This window comes from Trachurus trachurus (genome assembly GCF_905171665.1).
Source record: "Trachurus trachurus genome assembly, contig: scaffold_125_arrow_ctg1, whole genome shotgun sequence".
Taxonomy (NCBI): Eukaryota; Metazoa; Chordata; class Actinopteri; order Carangiformes; family Carangidae; genus Trachurus; species Trachurus trachurus.
In genome coordinates this window covers 172,339-188,120 of record NW_028155239.1, presented here as the reverse complement: position 1 = coordinate 188,120, position 15,782 = coordinate 172,339, and the positions used below count along the sequence as shown (strand labels likewise).

The 15,782-nt window shown below is 51.1% G+C and overlaps 1 protein-coding gene across 8 annotated transcripts in view; it reads right to left on the bottom strand.

Moving 5' to 3' along the window:
* Positions 1–257: 257 nt before the first annotated feature.
* Positions 258–15,782, bottom strand: part of apc (APC regulator of WNT signaling pathway) — a 30,038-nt gene continuing 14,513 nt past the window's right edge. For 2 of the 8 annotated variants that reach the window (XM_084001397.1, XM_084001398.1), the window contains 10 exons: positions 15,058–15,174; positions 14,540–14,626; positions 13,895–14,072; positions 12,781–12,981; positions 11,494–11,589; positions 10,446–10,585; positions 9,809–9,886; positions 9,611–9,727; positions 8,355–8,569; positions 258–7,045 (listed from right to left, as the gene is read on the bottom strand). In XM_084001397.1, coding sequence (XP_083857523.1) covers positions 1,720–7,045; positions 8,355–8,569; positions 9,611–9,727; positions 9,809–9,886; positions 10,446–10,585; positions 11,494–11,589; positions 12,781–12,981; positions 13,895–14,072; positions 14,540–14,626; positions 15,058–15,174 — 6,555 coding nt within the window. In that variant the 3' untranslated portion in view covers positions 258–1,719. Of the gene's footprint in view, positions 7,046–8,354; positions 8,570–9,610; positions 9,887–10,445; positions 10,586–11,493; positions 11,590–12,780; positions 12,982–13,894; positions 14,073–14,539; positions 14,627–15,057; positions 15,175–15,782 lie in introns of all 8 variants that reach the window. The other 6 variants (XM_084001395.1, XM_084001396.1, XR_014596456.1 and 3 more) reach the window with 5 other exon arrangements.

The window sequence follows — 15,782 nt, the reverse complement described above, 5'->3', positions numbered from 1 at the left end:
CTACAGAAGCCTTGAGTGGACAAACTGTGAATTTCCTGTTTCTTCAGAGCCACCACAAAAAACACTGAAACACACCAACACAACTCAGGACAGGTTGCACCTAAAATGTTGAATTTTATTTAACGTTTTTAACATTTCACCAAAAGTTTTTGCCTTCTTTCCTCCAGCAACATAAAAACAGTGCGAATCAACATCGAGGCCCAGAATAAAACTGTGGAAACGTTTTGGCAAAAATCATTTTGTTTTACATTATGTGCTTCAAAGTTAAAAGGTTTTTAAGGTTTTACAGCAATAACTTAAGTTTTACAGTGTTATTCATTTCCAAGGCGACAGAGCGGGAAGTTTTCAGCAGTTTTTTTTAAAGTTCAATCGCAACAAACGAACGAACGTCCTCCCTGGAGTTAGAGTTAGTGTGAGTGAAGTTCTGAGGAAAACCTTCAGGTGTTTTTTTTTTGTTTTTTTTAACTGGTTCAAATCTTCCATCAGATCTTTTCATTCGGTCAGACCTTCAGCTTTTAGTCACATCTCAGAGCTTCAGCTTTTAGTCACAGCTCAGAGCTTCAGCTTTTAGTAGCAGGTTGGACCTTCAGCTTTGAGACCTTCTGGTTTTAGATCTTCAGCTTTGAGACCTTCTGGTTTTAGATCTTCAGCTTTGAGACCTTCTGGTTTTAGATCTTCAGCTTTGAGACCTTCTGGTTTTAGATCTTCAGCTTTTAGACCTTCTGGTTTTAGATCTTCAGCTTTTAGACATTCAGGTTTCAGACCTTCAAGCTTTTAGTAGCAGGCTAGACCTTCAACCTCAAGAGCTTCAGGTTTTAGATCTTCAGCTTTGAGACCTTCTGGTTTTAGATCTTCAGCTTTGAGACCTTCTGGTTTTAGATCTTCAGCTTTTAGACATTCAGGTTTCAGACCTTCAGCTTTTAGACCTTCAAGGTTTTAGTAGCAGGCTGGACCTTCAGCCTCAAGAGCTTCAGGTTTTAGATCTTCAGCTTTTAGACCTTCACCTTCAGCTTTTAGTAGCTGGTCAGACCTTCAGCTTTAAGATCTTCAGCTTTTAAACATTCAGCGTTTAGACCCCAGCTTGTAGACCTTCAGGTTTTAGTAGCTGGTCGGACCTTCAGCTTTTGGTCACAGATCAGACCTTCAGCTTTTAGACCTTCACCTTAACCTTTTAGTCACAGATCAGACCTTCAGCTTTAAGATCTTCAGCTTTTAGACCTTCAGGTTTTCCATCAGAACAAAACTTATGTAAAAAAACAAAATAAACAAAAAACAAAAAAACATGAAAACTTCCAGAAGAGCAGAATCAGCTCAGACGCTACAGCTAGCAGAAACATTGTTATCGTTATCATCATCATCATCAGCGTTATGTCACCATGGTAACTGTCATCATTAGGGGTGGGGTGGGGGGGCGGGGCCATGCAGGGTCACAGGCAGAGGGGGCGGAGCTAAGCGCTAAACATCGTTTTTAGTGGTATAAAAACATAAAAAGTTCTTTCTAAAGTTTTTTCTCTCGTTGGATAAAGAAGCTTGACTTGACTGACGGGTGGGAGGAGGAGGAGCCAATGGGGGCGGAGGAGGGAGGCGAAGGGGGCGGAGCTTAGTTAGCACTTAAATACAGACTCACTTCCTGTACAGTTCAGTTCACAAACACTTTTTCTCTCCAATATTTACACTGTCCCAACTGTGGCGGCCATTGTGTGTCTGGTCGCTTTTCTTTCACACCGACGTCACAATATACGAGCCTCGCTCTCCGCCGCCGCTACCGCCCCCGCCACCGCCATTACCGCCACCGCCGCCTTCTCCGCCCTTCGGCTCTCGTTTCTTAGTAACAGGCGTGGGGATGAGCGAAGGCCGTGTGGGGGTCGTTGACGACGACGTTGTGCTGGTTGTCGTGGGGGTCGGGGTGGGGGTGGTGGTGGCGGCGGAGGAAGAGACGTCGGCGTTGCTCTTCCGCGGACTCGGCGTGTAGTTGAAGGGGCTGACGCGAGCCGCTACGGCGCCGCTGCGTTGCTGATTGCGTTGTTGTTGCTGCTGTTGCTGCTGCTGTTGCTGTTGTTGCTGCGGCGGTGGCGGCGGCGGCTGTTGGCGTTCGGGCGGCGACGGTTTGTCGTCGAGGCTTTCGCAGCTGCGCCGCAGGTTGAGGTTGGTGGAGGACGAGGACGAAGAGGAGGACGACGGGATCTTCGAGGGGGCGGGGCTGTCGATGACGGGCGGGGCGTTGGTCGCGGTTGGCGAGCGGGCGGAACAGGAAGAGGAGGAGCGCGGGTTGTTGACGGGACAGTCCTCCAGTCGAACCCACACGTCCTCAGATTTGTCAGCGAAGCCGCCGCCGCCGCCGCCACGGCCGCCGCTCGACGAGCCGCCGCCGCCGCCGCTCTTCACCTTCCTCCACGTGCCCTTGGACCTCATGGCGCCGCCCCCCTCCTCCTCGCTCCGCCCCTTCTCGCTGGACTCGGACGACGCCGACAGTATCGACGACGAGCTTCCCGTCCGTTTCCACGTCCCAACGCGCGGCAACGACGTCGAGTGTTTCCCGCCGCCGCCGCTCCCTCCTCCGCCGCTGCTGTTTTCCCGCTTCCAGGTGCCCGTGCGGCTGAAACGCGACGCTTCCTGCGGGCGCGACGGGCTCTCGGAGTGCGAGCGGTTGACGTTGTCGTGTCGCCTGTTGGTCGCCGGCGGCAGCTGCGGCGCGTCGGGACTGGACGGCGACTCTAAGCCGGATGCTGCGGCGGCGGCGGACTCTTCCAGCTTCCTCTTCAGCGTCGGACTCGGCGTCTCCTTGATGAAGGTCGACTGACGGACGAGCGCCGGCTTCTCGGGCTCGGCCTTCTGCTTCTTCGCCGCCGCCGCTGCCGTCGAGCCGCCGCCGACCCTCGAGGCCGACTCGCTCCTCGGGATGCCGCCGCCGCTGCTCCTCGCCGCCCCTGCGCTCTGTTTGGCCGGTCTAGAGGCCGATGAAGATGACGATGCGCTTCCCGGAGACGCCGTGCGCGGCAGCTGCGACAGCTTCCCTCCCTTCTGATTGGAGGAGCGAGACGGCGTCGAGTCCCGAGACGAACCGCCGCCTCTGTCTTCGCCGCCGCCCGGAGCTTTGGCCATCGGCACCGCTCTGGGTTTGCTCCGCCCCCTCGCGGCCGGCTCGGCCCGCGGCTTCCCGGTGATCAGGCTGCGGTAAACCTTCTTCCCGCCTCTCAACGCCTTCGCCGCCTCCTCCTCCTCCTCCTTCCTCTTCGCCTCCAGCGTGCTGCGCTCGCCCGGCTTCAGGATGCGCGGCGCTCCTCCTCGCTTCGCGTCCCCCTTCTCCTCCTCCATCTCGTCCTCCTCTTCCTCCTCCTCCTCCGCTGCTGCTGCCGCTGCGTTGGCGTTGTTGTTTTTGGCGGCCGTCGTCGGGAGTCGGAACGGCGAGCCGACGGACTTCAGGGACAGGACGGAGTCGGAGTCGGACGAGGGCTGGCGGGACAGCGACGACGAGGCGGCGGCGGCGGCGTTCAGGCTGCTGACGATGGAGTTGGCGCCCTCTTGGATCGCTTTCCAGTCAAACGACTCCGAGTCGGGGGAGGCGGGGCTCCTCGGCGCCTCCGAGGGCTCCTCCTCGCCGAGAATACCGTCGTCGTCGTCGTTGTCGTCGACTTTGGAAACATTAAGTGGCGTTGCTACGGGACCGGGGGCGTTGGCGGCATTAGCTGCGTTAGCGTTGGCGGCGGCTTTCTTCTTCTTCTTGGGCATGGCGGAGCTGATGCACTCCTGCAGCAGGTCGTCCTCGGAGTCGATGCTCAGCGAACTCAGCGAGGAGTTCCTAGAGAAGCAGACGGGCGTGTCCTCCACGTGGAACGCTTTGGGGGCGTAGCCGGCGGCGGCGTTGGGGCGTTGGGGCTTCGACTCGAGCTTCGACTCGGGCGGAGACTTTGTTCCCGCTTTGCCTTTGCCGCCGCCGCCCTTCGGCTCCGACGGCGGCTGCGGCTGCGGCGCGAACTCCTTGTTGTTGTTCTCCTGGTCGATGTCGCTCAGCGAGCTCAGCGACGAGTTCCTGGAGAAGCAGACGGGCGTGTCCTCGATGGCGAACTTCTGCTTCTCGTCCGACCCCGTCTGATTGGTCGCCGCCGCCGGTTTGGTCCGAGGGAAGACCGCCGCCGTCTGCTGCTTCCTCTTCCTCCCGTCTTCTTTCGTTTTCTTTTCCTCGTCGTCCTTTTCGCCGCCGCCACCGTTACCGCCGCCGCCGCCGTCGTCCTCGTCAAAGTCGAGGGAGCTGAGCGAGTCGTTGCGCGAGAAGCAGCACGGCGTTCCCTCGATCGGCGTGTAGTGTCGCGGCGAGTCGAAGGCGAACCCTGGTTTTGCTTTGGCGGCTGTTGCTGTGGCGACGTTATACGCCGCCGCCGCCCGCTGAGGCATCGGCTTCACCGGGGACGTCGGCTTCTTCTTCTGCTGCTGCTGCTGCTGCGAGCCGAGAGGCGTCGGCGCCGGCGGGGGCAGCGGCGGGGCGAGGGGCGGGTGGTCGCTGCTCAACGCCGTCGTCGCCGCTCTGATCGGTTTCCTGGGTTTCGCTTTGGGCATGGCGGCGCTGATGCACTCGGCGAGGATGTCGTCGCCGTTCTCGCCTTCGGGGAGTCCCGGCCGCTTCCTCTGGACGCAGGCGGCCGCCGGCGGCGGCGGCGCCACGGGCAAGATGGCGGCCGCCGCCTCCTCGTTGGGCGGCGAGTCGATGGTGAGGTCGCTGAGCGAGGTGGCGGTGGAGAAGTTGAGCGGCGTTCCCTCCACGCAGTAGATCCTCGGCATCTCCTCCTGCGGCGGCGGCGGCGCGTCCTTCCTCTGCTGCGATTGGACGGCGGTGCGGCTCTGCGGCGGGAGGAGCTTGTACACGGGGAGCTGGCTCGGTTTCCGCGGCGCCGCCGACGACTGCTGCTGCTGCTGCTTCTTTGGTTTCCGCGACGACTTGGGCATCGCCATGTTGATGCACGCCTCCAGGATCTCGATGTCGTCATCGTCGTCCGACTCGTCGAGCATCTGCTTCCTCTGCATCATCTCCTCCTCCTCCTCCTCCTTCCGCTCCTCCCTCGCTCCGCGCTCCTCCTCCTTCTTCTTCTTCTTCATCTCCGCGGCGATGTACGGCTCGTCCAGACTGAGCGCGCTCAGACTCGACGCGCGGGAGAAGCCGTGCGGCGTGCTCTCGGTGGCGAAGTGCAGCAGCAGGTCGGCGCTGCTCTCCTCCTCGTCCTTCTTCTTCGCCGTCTCCTCCTCCTCCTCTTCCTCCTCCTCCTCCTCCTCCTCGGTCTTGGTTGCCGGCGGCGGCGGCGTCTTGGCGCGGCTCGGCGGCATCGTCTGCCCGGGGCTGTCGGGCAGGTCGCTGGGGCTCACCACGCCGCTCGGCATGCCGCTGCACGGCTCGCTGGAGCGCACGGAGCTGGCGATGGAGGAGGTGGAGAAGCTGTCCAGGGAGCTGACGGAGGTGCAGCGGCTGAACATCAGCGGCGTCTCCTGGGCGTACGGCTGCTCCGGCGGGCTCTTCGGCGTCCGGGCGCCCGACGACGTCGCCGGCGGCGCCGCAGCGTTGCCGTGGTGATGGTGGTGGTGGGCGTGCGCGTGGTGGTGGTGACTTCGCCGTCCCCGCGACGACGGAGCGGCCGCCGTCTGGCTCTCCGCCTCCTTGAGCTGCCGCTGCTGCTGCTGCTCGTGCGCGTCCTTCTCGCTGACGGGAAGCGTCGGGTAGTCGTTGCCGCCGCCGCCGCCGCCGCGCCGCTTCCTGCCGATGACGTCGCCGTCCTCGTCCTCCTCCGACGACAGCGAGGACAGCGAGCTGCCTCTGGAGAAGCAGATGGGCGTGTCCTCGACGCAGTAGGTCTGCGTCGACTCCTGGTGGTTCTTAGAGCGGTTGGCCGACGCCGGCGGCGGCGGGCGGAGCTTACCGGAGGCGTTGGAGGACGAGGGCGCCGGTAGCGACGGGGCGGCGGCCTCTTCGGACTTGAACATCGGCTTGCGAGCGGACGACTCGGCGCCGTATTTCAGGCTGTAGTCTATCGGCTGCTCGGCCGCCGAGTCGCCGCTGTAGTTCGACGTCGCCGAGACGACGACGTAGCGCGGCGGCTGAGCGGTCGCCATGCGGCTGCCGCTCGCCGCCGAGTCGCCGCCGTTGTTCCTCCTCGCGATCCCGCCGCCGCCGCCGCCGCCGCCTTCCTGCCCGCTGTCGTCGTCGTCGCTCTCGATGCCGCCGCGGTGACTCGGACTCTGCCGGCCGGAGTTCAGCTGCTCGTCCGAGTACTTGAGGCTGTAGTTGATGGGCGTGTCCAGCTCGGCGCCGTCGTCGTCCGCCATGTGGTTGGCGCTGCGGATCTTGTGCGCCAGGTCGGCCGGGTACTTCCTGTAGACGCAGCACTTGTTGGCGCCGCTCTCGTCCGACGAGTAGAACGGCTCCGTCGACGACGGTTTCGTTTTACCGCGGTTGCCGTAGCCGTCGGCGCTCGTCACGCTGTTCAGGCTGTCGCTGGACGCCCGCACGCTCGGCGGGAACACCGGCCGCGGGTACGGCGAGTCGTCCCCCGCCCCCCGCTTCGACCCCTCTCCGTTCTTCGGGCTCGACAGCACCGGCGTGTTGGCGTACGAGCGCGTGGCGGCGGCCCCCGCCCCGGCGCCGTTGCAGCCGCGGCCCTTCCTGTGCGCCGCCTTCGGGCTCAGGTTGTCGATGTTGTCGAACGTCTCCGACAGCTGCTGCGCGTCCAGCTCCTCGAACAGCGCCTTCTGCTTCCGCGCCTGCAGCGACGGCGCCCCGGCCCCCGGCGACACCACGCTGGCGTCCTTGTAGCGCGCCGGCCGGTTGGCCATCAGGTTGCGGAGGGCGGCGGCGCTGCCCATGGCGATCATCTTGTGGCGGGAGTGGATGAGGTTACGCAGCATCCCCACGGCGCCCAGCTCCCACAGCGCCTCCTGGTCTTTGGCGTCGCGCGCCGACAGGTTCCAGAGCGTCCCGCAGGCGTTGGACACGATGGTCAGACTGTGAGACTTCAGGTGCTGCAGCAGCGTCGGCAGGCAGCCGTGTTCACGCAGGATCTGCCTGTGAGACGACACAGAGGGACACGGTGAGACTCTGACCAGGGCTGCAGCTATCGATTGTTTTTGTAATCGATTGTTCTATCTATTGATTCTATTGATATCGAGTGATCAAATACGGTGTTTTGCCTTAAATTACTATATTAAAAGAACGTGTTTACTAAATATAATATCTGTCTGACAAAATACAGGCTGAGTGACCACCAACTGCCCATAGAAACAGGAAGTCACAGACAGACATGGCTGCCCAGAGAGCAGCGTGTATGTGGTAACTGCTCCACAGGAGAGATAGAGACAGAGATGCACTTCCTGCTCTACTGTGAGAAGTACTCCCTAATAAGAAACTCTCACTTCAGGGAAATAGAGAAGAAAATAAGAAAGTTTCACATGTTTAACCCCAGAGGAGAAAGTGTCAGTTCTGTTAGGTGAAGGGACAGCAGCTCCTCTGGCAGCTCAATATGTATCTGCCTGCCACAGCCTGAGGGACTCACTATAACATCCCAAATGCATAAATTTATATCTAATTGTATATTGTACTGTACTAAATATGAATTGCAATATTGTAATATATGTAAGTATTTTGTAAAATGCTTTGGCAACAACACATTTCTGTTCATGCCAATAAAGCTGTTTGAATTGAATTGAATTGAATTGAATTGAATTGAATTGAATTGAATTGAATTGAATTGAGAGTGAAGAGAGAAGAGAGAGAGAAAGAGAGGGGCCTGTATAAAAAGAAAAGTGTATGTTCTTGTGTGTTTTTAGGCCAAATCACTCCAACAAAAGACGAATTAAATGAACACAGCAGCGTTTTATTTTGTTTCCTTGAGCTAATGTCAGGGACATCATAACTAACTTGCGTTCTTAACCAGTTGTTACAAATAACTAATCACTGTACATTCTCACTAGCGTTCATCTCTAATAGCGAACACATTAAATGCACATCTTTACATTATGTTACGTTACGTTGCCTTATATTGTGTCAGATCTGCTCTGTGAACTGAGGATGAGCTGTAAACTTCAGATTCACAGTGAGTGGTCCTAAACCTTTGATCTCGTCTCTCTTTCCTTATTTTCTGTCTTTTCTTAGATCGCTCCACAGAACTCTGACGACGCCGTGTGTCAGTAATAAAAGTCCACGTGAAACCCAAGCGGTGTCTGTCGCTGTATGCTGCGAGTGTAATTAATTCAATGAAGCTTCGTTTCAGGAAAATTCGCCTCAAACATTTGTCATCAAATTACTCGTTGTTTCAGCCTTACTTCTGACGCTCGCCGCTATGACACGTTTAAATGTCTATTCGCTGATGTTTTACCTGTGCGCCTCGTTGGTGGCGATGAGGCTGGACACGTTGCGCAGGATGCCGCCGCCGCTCTCGATGATGGCGAGCGTGTTGGTGTGGCTGCGGTGAGTCAGCGTCCCCACCAAGAAGGCCAGAGCGCCGTCCACAGCGCAGATGTCCGCCTTGTTCTCGGTGCAGTGCGCCGACAGGTTCCAGAGCGCGCTGAGGACGGACTTCAGGGTCGACTCCTGCGCAGGAAACACCACAGAAAAAGAAGAAGAAGAGATTTAGGCCCAATCCCATTTCTCTTTTTTACCCCTACCCCTTGCCCCTCGCCCCTTGAAACGGAGCTACAAGGGGTAGGGGTAGAAAGTCAACCCCTACGAATTGGGACACCCCTTCAGCAATTACATACGTCATCACGTAGTCTCCACTGGCTTTTACGTAAGCAGATGTGGCGAGCTTTTGCCAGAAATCAAATAACTGTGTACCATATAACTTAATAAAATAAGAAAAAACTTAATGCAGGCTGATCGGTTCATTGTAAAACATTTATTTACTGATGTAAATGTGGTGATTTCTGTACGTACAGAGCCCAGAGGCAGCGCTGCCTGCTCTTCTGTCCAATACACACATGAAGCTTCACTTTTCATTCAAATAAACTAATGCTACTGCCACAATTGTCAGATTTCATCAATGAGACCAACATTTAAATGATAAAAAGAATTTAACATGCTGGTGGTAAACCTCTAAAAACCCGCGGGTAGCTAGTTTGGCCGGCGGAGCAGCTCTACAGACCGGCTGCTGCCTCTGTGAGGAGCCGCTCCTCCTGGAGCTTCACTTCTCCGAAAAAACGTCGGAGCAAACTTCTAACCCGCCGTCATTTGGACAAACTAACCGCACATTTGGGACCTAAACAGTTACTTTCTCGCATGAAAAAATATAAAAACTTAATAAAGTGACGTAATAACAGCGCTACAGCAAGAAATAAAACAGCTTTTCGTTTTACAGCCACCGCTGCTGGCTGCCGCAAGATGCATTCTGGGAAACTTTTCATACCCCTCCGTTTGGAATGTGCCTCTGAAAAATCTCCTTTTGAAGGGGTATGTAGCCCTACCACTTCCCCCAACCCCTCTGTCCTAACGGGGATTGGGACACCCCTACCCCTACACGTGAACGTGCAAAACATAGGGGGAAGTGGTAGGGCCAAGGGGTGAAATGGGATTGGGCCTTAGAGCTCAGCTCGGTGCAAACAACCAAAAACACAACGCAAACGTGTCCGTACTGACCTTCTGGACCTCGAGGGCGCAGCCCATCAGCGCCCGCACGCTGCCGACCTCCCGCAGCGTCTTCTTGCTGTTGACGTCAGCACGCCACGACAGGTTCCTCAACACGCTCGCTATCACCTGAAAAACAAGACGACCGCGCTCAGTCAGCAGGAAGACGCCGCCGCAGTGACAGCTGCTATGGTGACGGGCGAACGTTACCTGCTGCAGGTCCTCGCTCTCAGACTTGAGCTGGGCGACCATCGCTCTCATGCAGCCCTTCATGGAGCACAGCGTCGCCTGGTGACAGGAAACAATACACGTTAATAAAAAAACTCAACACCTTCGTCTGTTTTAACTCTTTCATCCCACCTTTTCTTATCTTATCATACCTCATCTTATCTCCTTTTATCATCTCTACCCCCCTTTTTATTGATTTCATCTAATTAACTGCATCCTGCTTTTTAATCCGACTCGCTGTTTTTTCTGGTTTTATGGCATTTCTGACTTTGTTTTGTAAACTTGTGTTTTTAAAGTATATTTTTGGTGCTTTTTGCCTTTAATTGACAATGTAGTGAAGAGAGACAGGAAATGAGGAGGCAGAGAGAGAGGGAACAACATGCAGCAAAGGGCCGTCCGAGTTTTTAAAGATGCTATAAATAAAGCTGTTATTATTAGTAGTAGTATTCAATAAATTAAATCAATCAATTTTTATTTATAAAGTGCATATCATGCACAAGGCAAACTCAATGTGCTTTACAATAGTTAAAACAAGTATAATACAATGCAATAATAGTGACAACAACAAAGAAGTGCAGAGCTTTTAAAATTTAAAACAAGAGAGCAGAACGTCTCAAACCTTATTGGCCACGTCTCCAAACGTCAGGTTGGTGAGCGCCATGCCGGCGTAGCGCCGCAGAGTGACGCTGTAGTGGTCGCTGCTCAGACCGAACATCTCACAGTCGACCTGCAGAAGCTCGGCCACGGCCTGAAGACCGCCTGCAGAGACACAGACCAGAGTCAAGACCAGGACCAGGACCAGGACCAGGACCAGGACCAGGACACACTAATACATAAATGCTTTGTCTTTTCAACAGTTGAACCTTATTTTGTACATTTATCCAGATTGTTTCTATGTTTATTTCTCTCTCAGCCCAGAAGTCTGATTTAAAGATGTGCCGTCTGTGGCTCTGACTTATCTATGAAATAATCTCTTACACATTTAGAAATTATGAAACATTCAAAAAAGCCAACAATAAATGAGTGGATTGATACAATTTATAATGTATATGTTATGAAGGGAGAATTACATTCAAACTAAGGAACCAAACTGATATTTTTGAAGAAAACTGGTTAAAATGGCTCAGCTACGTGTCGCCTGTATGACCTGATTTCATATAGACGGCAAAGATACGGTCACACCCTTTAACAGGAAATGTTTTCTCCCTATTTTCAAGCAGCTTCTTTACATATTTTTACGTATGATGTGCTTATGTTGACTATGTTGTTTTAATGAACGCACAAAACCTACCCTCGTTATGTCATGTTATGTTGTGTTGTGTGTTTTGTGCCCAGCTGGCACATGTGTGTATGTTACGAAAAGAAAATGGATATAAAGTAAATTATAACATAAAATGTATATTAAAAATTCAGCATAGAACGCCTTTTAAACCCTAAACAAAAACAGCTCTCTACTAGGTCCAATACTCACACAAACACTCATCAACTCATCAACTCAAAGTCTCTAGTTTTAGTTGGGAAATAAATCGTTGGTGGGATTTTAAAAACTCAAACAGAGCTCTGGTAGCTGATGTCATACATCATTTTCCATGACTGGAAAGTATATCAACTATTTTCCAGGTTTTCCAGGACGCATAGGAACCCTGCACACGGCGGTTCAGACTCACCGAGCTCGTTCATGGCGTGTCTATGTTCCTCGTCAAAGGAGAGTTTCATGAGGACGCAGACGGCCGGACAGATCTGATGTTCCACTGGCGACGGCACTGGACACATCAACACAGCTAATTACTATTTATATACATCAAAGACAATAATAACATACTATTAAACATCACTGTATGTGACTCCGCCCTCCCATAAACGGAGTCAGCAACCAAGGAAACGTCACTTCCGGTCAGAACATGTGAAAACGCAGCATTTTAAACCTTTGTCTAATGCTTGTCCGCTGTCATGTCTTAGTTTTAATCACTTGTATATGCTGACAAAGAGCTATATATTAAAAAACTCATCACGATCCGGGTCGATTGTTGTCCGTACATTTTAAAATATTGGGTCTTTCACAGTCAGTCACATCTCGCCTACACCGAGTTGGCAAACAAGGAAACGTCACTTCCGGTCAGAGCCGTTACACGGTTTGGTAAGATATAAAAGTTCAGGTTGTGGTTTTTCAATTTATTTGCGGTGCAAAATGGTAACAACAACTCTTAGGCATCGTCTCAGAGTGTCCAGAGCCGGCCGGCGGCGACCAGGGGAACGCCACCTAAACGTCAGAGCCGGGGGGAAAGACAAACAGTTCCTCCATATGTGACTGTAGGGGTGGGAGAAAAAATCGATTCACATAAATATTACGATATCCTTTTTGACGATTTTTAAATCGATTTTTTTTTTCAAAAATCGATTTTTTTGTTGAATTTTTTTAAATATTGTGCAATGTGCATTTGTTCGCCTTTTTTTACATACAGCAAGTACAGGTTTTGAAAAGGGTTTAAGTTCACTTTATAATGGAGTATGTTCATTTATAGGCTTCTACAGTATTTGTGTGCAGATAAATGTTAAAAATGCTAAAGACTAAAAATCGAGAGTATCAGCAATATGGTAGAATCGCAATTTAAATCGAATCGCCATCCAAAAAATCGTAGAAGAACCGTATCGGGAGAAAAGCATATCGTCCCAGCCCTATGTGACTGTCTGTGAAAGACCCAATATTTTAAAATGTACGGACAACAATCGACCCGGATCGTGATGAGTTTTTTAATATATATAGCTCTTTGTCAGTATATACAAGTGATTAAAACTAGGACATGACAGCGGACAAGCGTTTAAAATGCTGCGTTTTCACACGTATGTCTGTGGGGGAATCGGTTTGTTTTCCCCCACGGCTCTGACCGGAAGTGACGTTTCCTTGGTTGCCGACTCGCTGTATTATTGGGCGGCGTGTGTGTGACATCACTCACTGGGGTTGTCCTCCTGGTCGACGCCCCTCTCGTGGTTCTCCTGCCAGCTCCAACAGGCCTCGCAGTAGTGGCGCACCTGCTCCAGCAGGTGGAGCACTCGGATCTCGCGCCGTCCTCGCTTGTCGTCCGGCTGACTGTGGACGATGTTGTGCAGCGCCGCCGACGCTCGCGCACGGGCCTCCTTACTGCCGCGGGAGTTACCTAGGCAACGGGAAGAGTTAATTGATTACCGTAAATTCCGGACTATTGAGCGCACCTGAATATAAGCCGCACCAGCTAAATTTGAAAAGAAAATAGATTTTGTACATATATAGGCCGCACCTGAATATAAGCCGCAGGTTTTTCATGTTGTAACATGAGATATTTACACAGAAAGACAGTACACGTAAGATGTGTGGAACTATACAAGTCTGCTCGCTTTTCCTCTGTTTTGGTTAAGCTCCTAGCCATGTGCATTTGTTGACAATGAAGCCGGCGAAAAATCAATATGGAGCGGTGGATAACGTTACATAACATATACGGTGTTACGGCATGTGTGTTTGTGTAGGCTTAACCGTCATGAACAAAAAATGACGGGTTAACGTTACGGAGCGTGTTTGTGTCACGCAGAGACGAGAGCTGGGACATGTTGCAACTTGTCACTGTAACAAGTCACAAGTCATGTAGCGAGTTAACCATCACAATTACTCCAGAGCTTTTTAATTAAGGTAAAAATGTAGCAGAGCCACGGGGGAAATCCTGCTTAGTTCCTGACATGCTTTTTTTTCTAACCGTGCCTGAAAATCGTCAGTACGGCACCAACACAACAGTAACATGCCTGGTTAGAAAATAAAACACTGCACCAACACTCAAAACTAGTGTCTTCTTCGGCGCATAATGTTTCCCCGCATGTCTGTCTCACTTGTGCTTCCTGCTAGAGCCCCCCCCGGAGGCCGTTAGCCAGTAAAAATCTATAAATTAGCCGCATCGTTGTATAGACCGCAGGGTTCAAAGCGTGAGAAAAAAGTAGCGGCTTATAGTCCGGAAATTACGGTAGTTAAATGAGAAAATTACAAAAAAGGCGAGGTGAGATGATATCTGCAGCGAAAAAAAAAAACTAAATCATCACGGTTACCGAGCAGCAGAGAATCCTTGTCGTTGCCGTGCAGCAGCTGGATGAGCAGCGGCAGGCAGCCGGACTGACGCATGGCGATGCACGAGTCCTGGGAGCTGGACATGGCGAGAAGCGTCCGCGACATGTCGTCTTTATCGTGAGTCCCCAACATGGACAGAAGACTGTAAACCATCTCCACCTGCAGGGGGCGACACAGAGAGAGATAGAATAGATAGATAGATAGATAGATAGATAGATAGATAGAGATAGAACGATAGATAGATAGATAGATAGAGATAGAGATAGATAGAATGATAGATAGATAGAACGATAGAACGATAGAACGATAGAACGATAGAACGATAGATAGATAGATAGATAGATAGATAGATAGATAGATAGATAGATAGATAGATAGAACGATAGATAGATAGATAGAACGATAGATAGATAGATAGATAGAACGATAGATAGATAGAACGATAGATAGATAGAACGATAGATAGAACGATAGATAGAACGATAGATAGAACGATAGAACGATAGAACGATAGAACGATAGATAGAACGATAGAACGATAGATAGATAGATAGATAGATAGATAGATAGATAGATAGATAGATAGATAGATAGATAGATAGATAGATAGATCGATAGAGTCTCACCTTGGTGCCCAGGTGGCTGGTGATTCGTCGAGGCACAGAGTAGCTGGTCTCATTGGCCGGTTCGTGCTCCAATCGGCTGCTGGAGCTCTGGAGGACGACGAGACGAGAGCGAAGATCAAGATTAGTTGTAAAAAAAAAACATGTACAACAAACAGTGCTTTAAAGTAATAAATAGTCACAGTTACTCGTTACTTTCCCCCAAAAGTAACTGAGTTGGTTATAACATTATAAAAGTAACTAATTACGAGGAAAAGTAACTATTGCGTTATTTTTTTAATAAAATGCACAGGCAAAGCTCCGCAACGGACGGTTAGTTTGAGATAAATGTTGCAACGAGACTTCTTGAGTCAAGTAACAGTGCCTTTTATTGTCAGTAACAGCGTTATAACAGGGGAAACAGTAACTTATTTGATTACTTATTACTGGAAAAAGTAGCGCCGTTAGTAACGCTGTTATTTTATAACGCAGTTTTTCCCCCCATGACTACTGGACAACAGTAAAACGAGGAGGATGCTCACCTGAGCTGCAGCCAACACGCTGCTGCTGTCGCTCGGCACCTGAACTGTCTCCACCTGCAGCCGTGCTCCCAGTCTCAGGATGTCCTTCTCAATCTGCTGAATACGAGACACACGAGCCTGCGCACACACACACACACACAAATGGTATAAGTGTCCATGACATCATCATCTAACTCACATTAGAAATATTTGAAACTGCTTCTTTTAAAAAAAACAAACAAAAATCTTCGCACATCTATTTCTTAGGCAGGTGTGTCGGAGGGTGACGAAAAAGGTCTAGTACCGAAACGTTGCATAATAAATTCTGCAAGTTGGCCATGTGTGTGGGAACTCTTTTATTTTTTTATTTTTTTTAAAGTGTCTAATTACTAGGGCTGGGCCGATATGCTTTTGTGCCGATTCGATTCTCTAACGATTTTTGGGTCCCGATTCGATTTAAATTGCAATTCTGATTAAACAAGTATTGCGATTCAATTTTACCAAGTATTGCGATGATTGATTGATTGATTGATTGATTGATTGATTGATTGATTGATTGATTGATTGATTGATTGATTGATTGATTGATTGATTGATTGATTGATTGATTGATTGATTGATTGATTGATTGATTGATTGATTGAAGTCATATTTACAAAAAACAATACACACATCACATCAGTTTGTCTGTTGTGTTCGTTTGTTCACATACGTAGATATCTGTGAACAAACGAACACAACAGGCC